We start from the raw sequence: 18,128 nt of genomic DNA on the forward strand, positions 1-18,128 counted from the left end.
TGACCTGAGCTGAAGGCAGACACCTAACTGAGCCACCCAGGCACCCTCCTCTCTGAAGGTTTTCAAATATGTATATAAATGGTAACAAAGGAAAGTAAGAAGCAGAGAGTCTCTCATGATCTTTATCCAAACTTTAAAAATGGTAGAAAACAAACTGTTTTGGAGATATATGAATAAATGAAGTGATTTGATTAAATTTAGCTAGAAACCTAATATGAAGGGGTCCTGAGAAAAATACAATTGGAACAAATGTTAAAATAATTAGACTCAAAGAAACAATTACAAAAATGTATGTCTAAATTATCGCTTGGTCAGCCAGAATTAAGCTCAAATGCTTAAATGCCCAAAAGCTGTCAAAGATGAAGGGGAAAAAATTCTCAAACAAATTACAAGGCTTAATAGGTCCTTAGAAAATATATACAAAGTACAAAAAAATTCGTGGTGTAATATTTGGTAGCTTAGAGGTGGTGTTACATAGTAAACAGAGTCAGATAGGATAAATTCTGGACCTGTGAGTTTGATTAAAAAAAAAATTAGTAGATTTAAACAGTCTTTTATCTCTAAAAATGGAAAATACTATATCTAGCATCTAGTATTCTCAAAAGACTCATAAGAAAAATAAGTAAATTAAAATACAAATTAAAAGTAAAGTATCTAGCAAAGCACAGGATGCATAATAAGAACTTGATTTTTTCCCTTCTCCCTCACAGTATCTTCAGTGAGTATGAAATATAGATAAATTCAAGAGTTGTCAATGCCATGTAGACAACTTATAGCTCACAAAACTTTTGCACTGAAAGGGACCCAAGAAGAACTGCCTCTAACTTCTTAATCAAGAGGGCCAACCAAAAACAAGGCACTAGTCATTTGATATTAGGTATTATGCTGAACCTTCAACCTCCCTTTCACCAGACCAAGTCTCTTCTAGGTAAAACATTCTCAGTTTCTTCAACCACATTTTATATCACCTGATTGGCACCCTTCTAATCAATGTGCTCACCCTCCTAGTGACAGTTTCCACTATTTTAATATCCCTCTGAAAATATGGTGCTCATTTCCCTTCCCATTCTTCTTTTATGAGGCAGCCAAAAGGAGTCTTCCACTGTGGCACCTCTTTCATCTCCCCTAGACAATTAAACCAAATAGTTCTTTTTTTTTTTTTTTTTTAAGATTTATTTATGAGAGAGAGAGAGAGAGAGAGAGCGAGAGCGCGCACACATACACGTGTACATGAGTGGGAAAGGGAGGGGGCGGGAGAGAGAATCCTGAGTAGACTCCATCCACACTGAGTCTGACTTGGGCCCAATCTTCTAAAAACTGAGATCATGACCTGGGCTGAAAGCAAGAGTCAGACATTCAACCGAATGTGCCACCCAGGTGCCCCTAAACCAATTATTTATAAGGCAATTCCTCATTCCATTATTTCAAAATTTATGGGATGACTCTGTGTTCAATATAATTCCAGTTCTTTAATGACTTAAATTTTCAATTTGATTCCTCTTCAGTTTCTGAGTATCCAAAAAACATATCTGATAGTCTCATTATCAAAGTTACTGCTCTATGTCAAAATCCTATTTAATTCAACAAATCTTAGAAAAGAATATGCCTATTAACAGTATAAATCAATTTTTAAAAATAAGAGCTTTCCCACTAAATTTGGCATTATTTGATTTATTATTTTTAGGAGAGTATGAGTCATTAGGTCAAAGCAAAAGGCCCTACCTTAAAGGAAAAGTCAAGACCCTTGAAGATGTAAGCTTTATCAATATAATCATTAAGTTATGTTCATGAATGATGTTACTTCTGTTTTCCCAAAGTGTTCCAATCCAAAGAATGTGGATTATGAATGTTCTTAATCTTAACAGATTACAACATTGAGAGCTTTCTCCTACACTGTTAGAATCTTTACATGGCTATCATATTGAAATATTCAGATTTCTAATTATTTTTAAAAATTATTTTAAGGTAATTTAACCTAAATAATTTCTTCAAAGTAACATATAACTTTACCTTAAGAAAAGGAACTAGGTGAGGCTGAGGTGAAGACTTGAGTTCAACATACAGTTGCCTAGTAAATTCTTCTGCTTCAATTTTTGCATCCTAAGGAACAGGAGAAAGAAAAATATTTTTAGGTTTACAAATATTTTAAAAGAGAAAAGGTGTACATTTCATAATTGATTTAAGGAGGTAAAAGGCCTACTTGTACTGTGAAAACTGTAAGATGTTAATGAAAAAAACTGAAGAGAACACAACTAAATGTGAGACCTAAAACCATAAAACTCCTAAAAGAAAACATAGGTGGTAACCTCTAGGCATCAGCCTTAGCAATATTTTCCTGGATATATGTTCTCAGGCAAAGGGAACAAAATAAAAAACAAACTACTGAGATTACATCAAATTAAAAAGCGTCTGCAGAGTAAAGGAAACCATCAACAAAATAAAAAGGCAACTTACTGAATAGGGAGAAGATATCTGCAAATGTATATCTGATAAGGGGTTAATATCAAAAATATATAAAGAATTCATACAATCCCATTACCAAAAATAATCTGATTAAAAATATTAAAAAAAGACTGAGGACCTGAATAGACATTTCTCCAAAGACGACTTAGGATGGCCAACAAACACATGAAAAGCTGCTCAACATCACCAGTCATCAGGGAAATGCAAATCAAACCCACATCAGTCAATGGACTGAGCCACCCAGGCACTCCTACCTCACACCAGTCAAAATGGCTAATATCAAAAAGACAAGAAATAAGTGTTGGCAAGGATGTGGAGAAAAGGAAACCCTTGTGCACTTTTGGCAGGAATGTAAATTGGTGCAATCACTATAGCAAAGAGTATGAAGGTTTCTCAAAAATTAAAAAATTGAAGTAACACAATGGCTATGTGTTATTATATTAGTAACACAATAGCTATGTGTTATTATATTATATTGTTATATTTCCAATGAAACATTAGCCATAAAATAGAATGAGATCTTGCCATTTGCAATATGGATGGACTTAGAGAGTATTATGCTAAGAGAAATAAGTCAGAGAAAGACAAATACTGTAAAATTTCATATATGTAGAATTTAAAAAATACAAACAAAAACAGATACGACACGAGAACAAACCGATGAGGAATGAGGGGATGGACGAAATGGGTGAAGGGTCAAATAAGAGAAAACTTCCAGCTATAAGATAAAATCAGAGGGATGAAAATAAAGCATAGGAAATATAGCCAGTAAGACTGTAATAACATTTTATGGTGATAGATGGTAACCATACTTTGCGGTATTTTGTAAGATATATAATTGCCGGATCACTATGTTCTACACCTGAAAGTAACAAAATATTGTATGTCAACTTCAATCAAAAATTAAAAATATTGGGGGGGGATCCCTGGGTGGCGCAGCGGTTTAGCGCCTGCCTTTGGCCCAGGGCGTGATCCTGGAGACCCGGGATCGAATCCCACGTCGGGCTCCCGGTGCATGGAGCCTGCTTCTCCCTCTGCCTGTGTCTCTGCCTCTCTTTCTCTCTCTGTGACTATCATAAATAAAGAAATAATTTAAAAAAAAAAAAAAAAAAAAAAAAAATATTGGGGGATCCCTGGGTGCCTCAGCGGTTTGGTGCCTGCCTTCGGCCCAGGGCGTGATCCTGGAGTCCTGGGATTGAGTCCCACATCGGGCTCCCTGCATGGAAGGCTGCTTCTCCCTCTGCTTGTGTCTCTACCCTTCTCTCTCTCTCTCTCTCTCTCTGTCTCTGTGTGTCTCTCATGAATGAATAAAATCTTTAAAAAAAATTAAAAATATAAGTTTTTAAAAATGCTTGAATGTTAAATACTGGTTTATACAACTTATAGTTTTAAATGCCTAAAATAGTTTTCCCAGGTGGAAAAAGAACCATTTCAAATGCGCTCTACTTCTAACAAATTACAGGTAGGAAAAAAGAAAAACAACCCAGTAGTAAAGAAGGTATTTTAATATTTGTAAATTATACTTGTTTTCCTTACGATATTTGAAATATACACATTTTCTGCTGGGAAAAAGTGACCATTTTTATACAAAAAAATACCCGAAATTCTCATCAGATAATCAGAGAAGTCTGTAGATTTTAGTAGTTCAAAAAAATCCAAATTTGAATTTGTCTATTATACCCTCAGCATATTTCTTAAGCATATAATATGGAATATTTACTAATTTCCCCCTTCATCTGCTTTAATGTATCTAAGCAATTTACCTGAAAGAGGATATAAAAAATGAATGATGTATAATTTGATCCTAAAAACCACAGCATCTTGGAACTTGGAACTCAAAGATCATCACATTTATTACTCTTCTCATCTTATAGAAAAGAAAACTTAAGAAAGTTAACTTACTTCCACAGGTTCCGCTGGGATTTATAGAACTTAATTTCATGATTTGCTGATAGCCTGGCTTTCTGTATTTGCAGTTCTACTAACAATTTTTTATTTGACCAAATAGTAAACCTTCTCTCCATGGCTCTTTTATTTAAAAAAAAAAAAAAAGTTTTTTTCGGGGCACTTAGGTGGCTCAGTTGGTTAAGCATCTCCCTGTGGCTCAGGCCATGATCCCAGGGTCCTGGGATCCAGCCCTGAATTGGGTTCCTTGATCAGCAGGAAGCCTGCTTCTCCCTCTCCCTCTGCTTCTCCCCCTACTTACGCACTTCCTCTCTCTGTAAAATAAATAAATAAAATGAAATAAAAAGATAAAATAATAAAATAACTGAAGATTTATTTATTTGTTTTAGAGAGAAACAGAACACACGTGGGGGGGGCACAGAGGGGGGGGAGAGAGGGAGAGGGAGAGAGAGAGAGAGAGAGAGAGAGAGAGAATCCTCAAGCAGACTTTCTATTGAGTGTGGAGCCTGATACAAGGCTCGATCCTAGGACCCTGAGATCATGGTCTGAGCCAAAATCAAGAGTCAGACCATCAACTGAGCCACCCAGGCACCATTCTACAAGGCCCTTTTTAAGCCAAAGTAACAAAAAGTAATATATAATAGATTTACTTGTTTCACATTTGCTATCTATCATTACAAATTAAGAAACAAAAGCTTATCAAAAAAACCCATCTAAAACAAATCTCATTTAGGGCAGCCCAGGTGGCTCAGCAGTTTAGCGCCGCCTTCAGCCCAGGGCCTGATCCTGGAGACCCGGAATCAAGTCCCATGGTCAGGTTCCCTGCATAGAGCCTGCTTCTCCCTCTGCCTGTGTCTCTGCCTCTCTCTCTCTGTGTCTCTAATGAATAAATGAATAAAATCTTTAAAAAAATAAAATAAACCTCATTTATAGGTAAGTATCATTTAAAACATGTTCTACAAATTCTTACAGAATTTAAGCTTCCATAAATACTAACTTACCAAAAGTTGTTCCACCAGTTTCTTCACATTCTGCCCCATTTCTGGGGACTGTGATCCACTACAAGCTAGTTTTATTAACATTGCAAGGAAGTTCTTACACTTCTTCACATTTTCTAGCATTGCCTAAATAGAGAAATATAAACAAACAAATGTTAGCTGGAAAGCAGAATTCAAGAAAATTTGTAAAGAGCTGTATTCATATAAGGTAGAAGGTGGAGCTTACCGGAGAAAGACTTGTCTGAGTAGTTGCTGAGTTCTCTGCTTTAAGACTGGGCTCATTAGATGGGGCAGCTGATGCTCCCAAACTTGAAGGCTTCAGGGTAGTTATAGAATTCAAGGGCTTTACAGAAGTAACTGTGACAACACTGGTTGGCACAGCTACAGACTGAAATTAAAAGTAGTGCACATTTAGATATGTATTACTATGATATGTATCACAACGGGTGCCTCTTTTCACACTTACCAGACTACAAATGGATCTTGACATCTTTTCTTTCTCTACTAGTCTAAGGCAATGGAACACTGTTGTAAGAGCTCCAAACTTCAGTAGATCTGGGTTTCATTCTCATCTACCTTCCTACTTTTCACTGACACCTAAAGAGTGTTTACCTCAAGCAAGTTACTTACCTTGCTAATCCTTTGATTCCTGTCTGTAAAAAAAAATCTGTAAAAAAAAAAATCAAGGCTAGAAATGGTACCTCCCTACTTTCCTGGAGTTGTTTGCAAAAAAAACAGTACCAAGTACATGGTCCTCAAGACACAATATTGGGGCGCCAGAGTGGCTCAGTCAGTTAAGTATCTGCCTTTAGCTCAAGTCTTGATCTCAAGGACCTGGGACCAAGCCTCACATCAGGCTCCCTGCTCAGCGGGAGTCTGCTTCTCCCTCTCTCTCTGCCTCTATCCCCTGCTTATACTCTCTCTAAGATAAATACATAAAATCTTGGGAAAAAACCCAAAACACATTATTAATACTTCTCTAAGAATAATTTGAAATAGTAAGTCTTTATATGAACATATAGAATACCCGTTCCATATTTTCTTTTTTTAACTATAAAGCAGAGAGATCTACTGACCACCTTATATTCAGACAAGCTGCTTTTATGTAGACTATTAATAGAGTAAGCACAATGAATATTACAAACTGTAGTATCTTATTTTCATGCTGAAAAGAATTTTGGTTTTTCTTCAACCTTCTATCGAAATGAGGTGTGATTATAGCACCACCTGCAGGATACAAAGTTTAATACAACAGGCAGTAATTTAGAAAACTATACTGAGATAAAGCAACAATCTTATTTTAAAACAAACACTGAAAGTTACAGAACATGAGTCAAGTTTGAGGAGGTAGGGGAAATAACAGTATTTACAACTGACCCAGAAAACTGAACACTGCATCATCATTTTAATTTAAATACTTATATTCTATAGGCATATAACAACCCAAAAAGGTCAGGTTGCAATCACCTTCAAGAAAATTTACTTTGGTAACAGTCACAATAAGTGAATTCAAATGTACACCAAAATTTCCAACTTTAGAAAGACTGGAGCATATATTAGATGAAGCATGCTTTAAGAGTAAAAGTGGGAAGAAAGAAGTTTAAAATCACTTGATTAATGAAGAATGAAGGATGAAATGTTAAGCAAAAAAAGTAAAATTAAAAATTGCCCCTTAGTAAAATATTATTAAATATAAGTACATCTCAAGGCAACAATGAAAATGAGTCTCTTTCCTATTCCTAGCCCCAGTCTTACTCTCCAAGGACAACTACAATGCAGTTTCTCTGAATCCTTTTGGAGACTGTCTAATAAACTTTTTCAGGTTAATCTACAGTAATTAAACACTCTTTCTTCAGTGAATCTATATTTATACTCTGCCATTAACTCCTTGTACTACTATATTAAAGAAAGTATAATCTAAAACTTTAGCTGATGGTTATGATTACCTTTCTGGACCCTCAGGGAACCTCAGAGTTCCTCTCCCTTATGAGGCAAAATAAGGCTCAATGAAACGTGAGCTGAGGAAAAGCATTCTATTTTTTTGTGAACAGAGGAAGCATTTATGGCATTTCTACTTTCCTTACCAATATTTTACTGTCTCTAGTACAAAATCTGCCCTAATATAGCTACTGGCTGTATCTTACCAGATATCTGCACCTTCCATGCCAATTCTTCCTCTTTAGAGACACAAGGAGGTACACAATCCCAGTTTTACTCTATATAATCCCACTTCAGTAATGGGTGGACCACCCTAAACTAATTCATAACTCCAGATATGGTAGCCCAGCCCATTCTATTTCCATGCTTTGTGAGACCACACCGGCACTGACTGTGAATGTCTGGGGGGCGTGACCTAGAAGCTGGCAGCCTAGTAAAGTATTAGAACATCCTGCAGAAGGCACAGGCAAAGTGCAAATGCAGAGGCAATAAATCCTCAATGAAGCTGGAATTCCATCCTCCAAGATTCAGTGTAAACTGTATCAAAAAAATTCTTTATGGTACTATGTCTCCAATAGGACAAATACATGAAAACCAAGGAACTGAGGAGTAGAGGGATGAAGGCAACCACTTATCATCATTCCTAAAGACACAATGGGGGACCCTGTGTTTCCCATTTCTGTCCAAAGGGGGCACCAGAGGACACAGCAAGAGTTCCCATAAACTAGACACTATGGCTGCCTCCTGGGCACTTCAGGTTTTCTTTGTCCAGGAACAGCAGTAAAGAATCATTCACATGGCAGGGGTAATTGATCTGGCATCTGGAATAGGTAGGGTTGCTAGCACACAATGGAGACTGAAAAGAATAAGTGTGGTGAATCCAGGTGATCCATTTTAGCGCGTGCTGGCATTTCTTTGCCCAACTGTTATGATCTATGGACAAATACAGCAACTCTTTCCTCAAAAAAGCATGGTGATTAGGACCTTAGAGCTCTCAGAGATGATGATCTGGTCACACTACCAATTAAGTTACCAAGACCAGCAGAGTTATTAATTAAGAAGAGAGGGAGGGCAGCCCGGCTGGATCAGCGGTTTAGCGCCTGGAGACCCAGGATCCAGTCCCAGGTCAGGCTTCCTGCGTGGAGCCTGCTTCTCCCTCTGCCCCTCTCTCTCTCTGTGTCTCTCATGAATAAATAAATAAAATCCTTAATTAAAAAAAAAAAAAAAAGGAAGAGAGGAAATCTAGAATGGATAGGATAGTGAAGGAGGGAGTTGATGAGTATTAGTCACAGTAACAGGACTATAGTTCATCCTAGTAACTTCCGTTTTGTTTCCCCAAGGAAGAAACCCACCAGAATACCAAAAGATCTAGTCTCCAACAGTATAAGGAAGTAGATCCCAGAGACACAAGGAGTAAACAGTGATATACTGTTGCAAGGCAATCTGTGTTGTCCCTGCTGTTAGGAATGCTATTCCTATACAGCCTACAGTTGTCAGTTCTTTCAGGGTTTGTCTCAACTCAGAGAATTGCCTTGCCCAACAGCACAACTCTCCCTGTGGAATTGACATTGTGACTAATCATAGAGGAGAATTAAGGCCCAGATGACCAATGCTCGCACACAGTAGGACAACTCTGACAGGCCATAATTGCTCCCATGTTCTTCATCCATTGGGCCTGCATCTAGTTCAAAATCTTACTTTCCTTCCGTTCCACAGGTATCAACTAATAAATATCCCCTATACCAAAATTCTGTCGCAGCACCTGCTTCTAGACACTATGACACGTGACTATTAGATGCATTTGTATTAATTTAATACATTCATATAAAACTGATATTCTAAGAACATACATCATGTTTATCTTGTGCTTCCACACTTCCAACAGTTCCCACTTTGTTAAGTGTCACCAAATATCACTGAATTCCTTTCTCTAAGGACATGGTCATTGTGGCAACATATATATCTGGCAGTAAATAACTAAATAGGAAAGAAAGATGAGAGAAAAACCAGTGCATGCATGGACATAAGTCAGTCACAACTTACTTGTACTGAGGAAGGCTTTGGAACAGTGGGTACCACAGTAGTTCCTATTTGTGCCAATTTTTTAACAGGTGCCACTGCCACTTTCTTAATTAACTGTGAACTTGAATTCTGGGTGGGTGGAGGGAGGAGAAAGGAGAGGTAAGAGTCATCAGCATTAGTAATTTTAAGTCACTCAGTACTATGGCAAATATTAAACGTTAAAACACTTCACCGTAGCAAACCTCTTTGCTATAACTGGTTTTATAACCTTATAGATTCTAAGCACCTTCTCCACTATGAACCTAAATGGTCAACTGGCCAACTGACACTTTATTTATCACTTTATATTTACCTATTCCTAAGGAGGTAACTGATTTCACAAATAAATATCACAGTCTTTTAGCATTAAAATCTTGAACTTTACTTTTTGGCACATAGAGAAAATAAATGGATTTTTATTTAACATCTAATTATAAACAAAAATCTGCTAACCTGTCATCTCAACTCCTACTATTCAGATAAAGGAAACTAGAAAGGAAAGGAGCAACTGTCATAGAAAGATACAACAACAGAGAAAATGGTGGAGAATATAGAACCAAATCGTAAGAGAGCACAAAATGAGGGCTGGTGTGGGGAGGTGGTGATGCATAGAACTGACATAGAATATTACCACAGGAAACTATGCAATCTTTCATAAGAATGAGCTTGACTCGTTAAGAAAACGTTATTTCACATTTAGCATTTTTTATCAGAGAAAGACCATTAAAGAATTCTGTTTATTGTATTTATCCTTTTTCTGTAAAAAAAAAATTTTTTTTTTTTTTTTAATCTCTGGCACAAAAGATAAACTTTAGTTACCTGGAAAAATTATCAGGTGTGTAAAATAAACCATTTTCTAACATCACCAATTAATGAAATATTATGCATTTCTGAATTTCTTAAAAGTCATCCCAAGATATGTACAAAAATAAATACTATAAACTGTAGTGTCAATATTTTACCACAAATTAAAATTGAAACAGAATGATTATTTTCTTTCCATTTAGAAATGCAAATAGCACTTCGAACATTCCCTTGAGGACTATAAAATCTTTGAGTATGAAAACTGAATCTTTATTATTTTAGCAATTACCAAATGACAAGTCCAAACACTGTGATTAACATGTTTAAAGAAAGTGGCTTAATTTGAAAAGTTGAGCAGAATCATCTATTATTTTTACTGACAAATTCACACACATCTATATGAAGAAAATACATGGAAAATTAAGGAGGATAAAAGAAACTACGGTATATTACCGGCACTGTACAGATTTTGACTGTATGAGTATTTGTTGGTACAGCTGGCCTTGAAGTTACGTTGGTAGTGGTCTCTGCTCTTGTCACAGCTTGCTGGGGAGATACCAACATCAACTGGCCACTGTTACTTTTGATCAAAACTGTTCCTGGAGTTAAAAGAAAACAAAATATGACTTCTAAGCTAATAAATGAAACATAGGCATCATATATTTTGTGTTCTAAACATTTCTTTCAACACTGTAAAATGCTCTGAATAAGTACAGTATAATTATTATTATAAGTACTGAATTAGGGATGCCTGAGTGGCTCAGTGGTTGAGCATCTGCCTTTGGCTCAGGGCATGGTCCCAGAGTCCTGGGATTGAGTCCTGCATCAGGCTTTCTTCATGGAGCCTGCTTCTCCCTCTGCCTGTGTCTCTGCCTCTCTCTTGAGTGAATAAATAAATAAAATCTTTAAAAAAACAAGTACTGAATTATTCTATTATAGAATATTACATTATTCTTTTGTAAGCACTGAATTATTATAGGTACTGAATTTCCTTCAACACTATAAAATGCCCTGAATAAGTACAATATAATTACATGTATACTAATTGTTACATAATACAGAAAAATATCTTCACTCAAAGCTACTTAAAAAAAAGCCAAAATACTTTTCTTTCATGACATCAAGTTAAAAAACTGTAGTAAGTACGATGATATAGTAATGACATCAGATTATACAAAGTGACCAATGGAATAAACTGGAAAATTCCAAAACAGACTCAGATATATCAAATTCTCCTACGAGGTACTACAGATTAGTGAGGAAAAGAGCAACTATTCAATAAATAAGGCTGGGCCAATTAGTTATCTATACAGAAAAGATTAAAAGTTTCATGCTACACACAAAACCCCAAAGGCTTTAAGAATACAAAGTTTAAAAATAAAACCTTTTAAATTCTTAAGTAATGTAAAAAAACTTTCTGAACTTGAAATAGGAAATAATTTGAAAAAAAAGGAAATAATTTGATACATTCTTGTATATTAAAGTGTCAGTTTGACACATTCTTATTTATTCATTTATTTATTTATTTATAAAGATTTTATTTATTTATTTGTGAGAGATAGAGAGAGAGAGAGAGAGAGAGAGAGAGGCAGAGAGACACAGGCAGAGGGAGAAGCAGGATCCATCCAGGGAGCCTGACGTGGGACTCGATCCCGGGTCTCCAGGATCACACCCTAGGCTGAAGGCAGATGCTAAACCACTGAGCCACCTGGGCTGCCCCAAATATATTTATAAAACAAGCCACTTTTCTTTAGCAAAAGACACCATCAGGTAAAAAAAACAAAATGTGAGAAAATTTTAGTTCATTTATGTTCCAAGGACAAATATCCAAAACACACAAAACCAACATAGATGCCAATGACAAGGAAAAGTAAATTAAGATCACAGTGAGATATCACCTTATCTACCTAGACAAAAATTAAGAAGTCCAATGACAATATTGTTAGATGTACAGCAAAAGGAACTCTAATATCTTGCTGATGGTAGAAATTCTCGTCTTTGTCATTAGGAGGCATAAACAAGAATATGGATTCATAGCTGCAGTTCCATTTCCATAATGGGAGCATGAAGACCTCAACAAACCTGCTCCTCAGCAAAGCAAGTATAACTGGTGAAAATTATTTTTAAAAACAACTATTCAGGGCAGCTCCAGTGGCCCAGGGGTTTAGTGCCGCCTTCAGCCCAGGGCGTGATCCTGGAGACCTGGGATCAAGTCCCACATCGGGCTCCCTGTGTAGAGCCTGCTTCTCCCTCTGCTTGTGTCTCTGCCTCTCTCTCTCTCTCTGTGTGTGTCTCTCATGAATAAATAAATAAAATATTTTTTAAAAATAAAAATAAATAAAAACAACTATTTAAAGTCTTTTGAAATTGCCTTAAGGCATACAGAAAATAGCTTCACCATTATTAAGGAGGATTTACTAAAACTCAGTAAGCACAGCAAGAATCGTGGCATCTGAACCACACTCACTCCCTTTTCCTTCTCAAATCAGGCAGTGTGACCCAACAAAGGGCCTTCTCTCTCCCACACTCCCTGTTGAGGGCTATGGTATCTCTTTAGAAGGAGCACATCAGCATTTCTGATCTCCCCCACACTGAGCTGCATACAGCAGAGGACAAATCTAAGAAAAGTGTGTCCATAAATTTCTAGGCATCTTCTTTTACTCATCTCCACTCATAAAAGGGAAAGGCTCTAAACCTCAGTGATGGCACACTAAAAGTATCTGGACCCCATTCTCCCTCACCCCAGTTCTTTGGTAGGATGGAGGTTTCATGCTGGAAGAAGCAAGCAGGTAAGATGAGAGGATAATAGCCCAGTACCCTATTACTAAAGCAAGGATATTGCCCATAAAGAAGCATTCCACAGTCCTGATCTCCACTCCAAATATCTTCCTATGGAAGCTGACTTTATTTCTACACAGTGTAGGGAAGCTCAAAGGTAAGAGAACTCTCAAATACAACAAAATAACTAAACGAAGAATGGTAGCTTCATGACAGATACAAGCTAGGCCACAGGCCTACCTCTAGTTTACCAGAAAGAGCCAGAAAAAGAAACAATTGAGAAAGACCCTGCTGATGTCAGAACAAACCTCAAACAATAACCTCAAAAATTATCCTTGTAAAGGAACCTAAATTTAATTGGGAGCAAGTCAGGGTCTATGGCATTGTTGAAAACGATAGGGTATTTGGCTGGCCAAGGTAGAGTCTAACACTTGGCTGTGATACCAACAGAGACACAGCTTAACAGAGAAATCAGAGAAAGAGAAAGTCAAAGAGAGCCCTGTTATCTCAGGGTGGCTGAGCTTATGCCAAAGGCTGTGCCCTCTGAGAAGCCACATCAAAGGCTTCCCACGTGTGGAAAAATAGACTTCACTAGAATAAACCAATCAGACAATTAAAATAAAGAAACAAGTAAATAACAGTAATACTCTCAAGGGAACAGGGGGCAGTACGCAGAGTTGCTGCAATATATTAGTATTTTAAAAAATTTAAATTTATCTGTTTATTTGGGGGGAGGGGGAAAGGAGGGACAGAGGAAGAGAGAGAAACAGACTCCTTATTCAGCAGGGAGTTTAATGCAGGGCTCGTTGCTAGGACCCTGAGATCATGAACCAAAGGCAGACATTTAAGCAATGAAGCCACCCAGGCACCAATATATTAGTTTTGAATAATAACTTACACAACATGTAAAGAAAAAGAAAAGTATGACACACAGGAAAAAAGGCAGGCAACAAAAACCACCTATGAGAAGGACTAGCTATCAGATCTAACAAAAACTTCAAAATATACATTATAAATTTGTTCAAAAGACTGAAAGAGATCATGCTTAAAGAAACAAAAAGAAGGTATAATGGTGTCATCAAATACAGACTATTGCTAGAAAGATAGATATAAAAAAGAAAACTTCTGTAGTTTAAAAATACAGTAAAAAAAATTCACTGGAGGCCTCAACAGTGAAACTGAATGAGAAGAAAGATCAGTGAACTTGAAGGTAGATCAACAGAGATTATTAAATCCAAAGAATGGAGAGAAAAAAGAATGAAGAAAAGTGAGCAGTCTCAGAGAAATGTAGATCACTGATAGGCACAGCAACATAGGCATAATGTGAGTACCAGAGGAGGAGGACAAGAGACACAGAAAGGGAGAGAGAGATAAACAGAAAACCATCCAAAGAAATAATGGCTGGCAACTCCCACATTTGATGAAGAATAATCTAGATGTCCAAATAGCTCAACAAACTCTAATACTTTCAAAAAAATCCACATTAAGACACTTCATAATAAAAATGCTCAACTATTGGGATGCCTGGGTGGCTTAGCGGTTGAACATCTGTCTGCCTTTGGCTCAAAGCATGATCCCACAGTCCCAGGATAGAGTCCCACTCGGGCTCTTCTCAGGGAACCTGTTCCTCCCTCTGCCTATGTCTCTGCCTCTGTGTCTCTCATGAATAAATCAATAAAATCTTAAAAAAAAAAAAAAAAAAAGGGTAGCCCGGGTGGCTCAGCGGTTTAGTGCTGCCTTTGGCCTGGGCCATGATCCTGGAGACCCCAGATTGAGTCCCACATCAGGTTCCCTGCATGGAGCCTGCTTCTCCCTCTGCCTGTGTCTCTTCCCCTCTCTCTCTCTGTTTCTCATGAATAAATAAAATCTTAAAAAAAAAAAAAAAAAGCTCCACTATTAAAACAAAATCTTGAGAACAGTAAGAGAAAAATGACTATTTACAAGAGAACCCAAATAGTATTAACAGTTGACCTCTCATCAGAAACAATGCAGGCCACAAGGCAGTGCAATGACATAATGACATATTCCGCTTGTTTAAAGGCCAAAAAAAGAAAGAAAGAAAAGAAAATTTAACCAACAATCAGATATTCATTAAAAGTATCTTTCAAAATTGAAGGCAAAATAAAGACACTCCCAGATAAAAACTGAGTGGATTGGTTGGCTAGTGGAAACACCATACAAGAAATACTAAATAAAGTTGTCTAGGCTCAGAACAAGTGATCCCAGGTAGTAACTCAAATTCACACAAGAATGAGAAAGAGCACTGGTAAAGGTAATTATGTAATTTGACAATATAAATTCATATTAATTCTGCTTTTTTCTCTTAACTTTTTAAAAAAATTATATAGAACTATATATATGTGTGTATATATATAATTACATTTTTGGACCTATAATATAAAAATGTAATATATTTGTGAATAACAGCAAAAAAGGAAGTGGGTGGGACTAAAGTTGTATCACACTAAGGAAATGCCTTTGGTTGAAAACTCCAACTCATAGGAACAAATGAAGAAACGCAGACAGTAACTAAGAAAGTAATAAAACAAATGTTAAATGCTGTAAGTATATACTTGTGCTCCTTTCTTCTGTTAGTTTCTTTAAAAAACATAAAGTTACACAAGGTAATAATTTTAACAAGGTATTGTTGGGTTTCTAACATATCTAGGTGCAATATGTAGAGCATAATAGCACAAAAATAAAAAAGTGAAAGGAAAATGAGCTAAATAGGAGAAATGTTTCTTTCTTTTTTTTTTTTTATGATAGTCACAGAGAGAGAGAGAGAGAGAGAGAGAGAGAGGCAGAGACATAGGCAGAGGGAGAAGCAGGCTCCATGCACCGGGAGCCCGATGTGGAATTCGATCCCGGGTCTCCAGGATTGCGCCCTGGGCCAAAGGCAGGTGCTAAACTGCTGTGCCACCCAGGGATCCCCAGGAGAAATGTTTCTGTATCACCCAACTAAGTTATTATGAATGTGAAATAAATTCTTATTAGAATTTATTAGAGATATATACACAATATATATTAGATATACATCGTAACCTCTAGAATCTCCAAATATATATTGAAAAATTATAAAGAGGGACGCCTGGGTGGCTCAGTGGTTGAGCAGAATCTGCCTTCATTTCGGCTCAGGGAGTGATCCTGGGGTTCTGGGATCGAGTCCTACATCAGGTTTCCTGCATGGAGCTTGCTTTTCCCTCTGCCTGTGCCTCTGCATCTCTCTCTGTGTCTTTCATGAATAAATAAAATCTTTAAAAAAATTATAAAGAGGGATCCCTGGGTGGCGCAGCGGTTTGGTGCCTGCCTTTGGCCCAGGGCATGATCCTGGAGACCCGGGATCGAATCCCACGTCGGGCTCCCGGTGCACGGAGCCTGCTTCTCCCTCTGCCTGTGTCTCTGCCTCTCTCCCTCTCTCTGTGTGTGACTATCATAAATAAATAAAAATTTAAAAAAAAAATTATAAAGAAAACAGTATCACACTAGAAAATATTCACTTAATGCAAAGGAAAGCAGGAAAAAAGGGAAGGAAATATATTGAAACAAAAATAAATAAATGGCAGACCTAAACCTAGCTTTATAAGTAATATTACATGTTAATTGATTCAATAATCCAATTAGAAGGCACAAGTGTAAACCAGACCAAAAAAAGGTAAGATCCAACTATATGCTGCCCACAGGAGACTTCCTTTAGACACAATTATAAAAAAACATAGAAAGTAAATGACATATACAACAACAACCATAGGAAAGCTAGTGTGGAGGTGCCTAGGTGGCTCAGTCGGCTGAGTGGTTGAGTGTCTGCCTCAGCTCAGGTCATCACACTCCCTACTCAGCGGGGAACCTTCCTCTCTCTCTTTCTCTCTCTCTCCCTCCCTCTGCTCCTCCCCCACTGCTTGTGTGTACACTCTCTTTCTCTCCCTCCCATAAATAAGTAAAATCTTTTAAAAAACAAAACAAGAAAGCTGGCATGGCCATTCTAATATCAGATAATACAGTCTAAAAGTGTTACTAGAGATATAGAGGGGGCATTTCATAATTGAAAATGGAATATTAACAATTATAAACATACATGCAATGAAAAATAGAGCCTAAAATATATGAAGTAAAAGCGGACATAAAGGAAGGGAAAAACAGAAATTCAACAATAGTTGAGACTTCAATACCCTACTTTCAACAAAGGATAGACAACTATATAGAAGATTAACAATGAAATCAAATACCTGAACAATACTATAAACCAACTAAACCTAAAACATACCTATAAGAATACACTGCCCAATAACAACAGCATTCTTCTTAAGCACACATAGAACAATCTCAGGACAGACTATATGCTAGGACATAAAACAAGCCCCAGTAAATTTTAAAAGATTGAAATCATACAGTGTATAGTCTCCAACTACAATAGAATGAAATTTGAAATCAGTAACAAAAAGAAATTGGGGGAACTCACAAATATTTAGAAATTAATTACTCCTAAGTAGTCATTTGTCAATGAAGAAATCACAAGGGAAATTGGAAAATACCTTAAAATGAGTGAAAATGAAGACATAATAAACCAAAATTTACGGAATGTAGATGAAGCAGTGCTTAAAGGGACATTTATAGTTACATATAACAGTATTTAAAAAGAGGGGTGCCTGGGGGACTCAGTCAGTTACGTGTCCCAACTCTTGATTTTGGTTTGGGTGATGATCTCAGGATCATGAGATTGAGCAAGCCCCATGTGAGATTCTCTCTCTCCCTCTGCCCCTCCCCCACCCCTATTCCTCCTTCCCTCTCTTAAAAATGAAGATTCAAGGGGTGACTGGGTGGCTGAGTTGGTTAAGCATCTTACTCTTGATCTTAGCTCAGTCTTGATCTCAAGGTTGTGAGTTTGAACCCCACTGCTGGGCTTCACACAAGCCATGGAGCCTACTTTAAAAAAAAAAAAAGAAAGAAAAAGGAACATTCAAATCAGTAACTTAATAAGCTTCCATCTTAAGATACTGGGGGAATAAAGTAAAATAACTAAGGCAAGCAGATGAAGAGAAATTAATAAGATTCGAGCAGAGGTAAAAAGAGAGTATAAAAACAATTGAGAAAAATAATTCCTAAAAACAAAAAACTACTGTAACTGACTCAAGTAAATGGGTAACCTGGGCATGCCTGGGTAGTTCAGGCCGTTAAGGGTCTGCC

At 36.9% G+C, this 18,128-nt stretch overlaps 1 protein-coding gene across 1 annotated transcript in view; it reads right to left on the reverse strand.

The window, feature by feature from the left end:
• TAF4B (TATA-box binding protein associated factor 4b) overlaps nt 1-18,128 on the reverse strand; it is a 126,317-nt gene that overhangs the window by 98,991 nt on the left and 9,198 nt on the right. The window contains exons 2-6 of the mRNA XM_025429265.3: nt 10,623-10,768; nt 9,348-9,455; nt 5,593-5,754; nt 5,370-5,492; nt 2,011-2,100 (exon numbers count right to left, since the gene is read on the reverse strand). Of these exons, the coding sequence (XP_025285050.1) occupies nt 2,011-2,100; nt 5,370-5,492; nt 5,593-5,754; nt 9,348-9,455; nt 10,623-10,768 (629 nt within the window). The remainder of the gene's footprint in view (nt 1-2,010; nt 2,101-5,369; nt 5,493-5,592; nt 5,755-9,347; nt 9,456-10,622; nt 10,769-18,128) is intronic.

This window comes from Canis lupus, chromosome 7, assembly GCF_003254725.2.
Source record: "Canis lupus dingo isolate Sandy chromosome 7, ASM325472v2, whole genome shotgun sequence".
Classification (NCBI taxonomy): domain Eukaryota; kingdom Metazoa; phylum Chordata; class Mammalia; order Carnivora; family Canidae; genus Canis; species Canis lupus.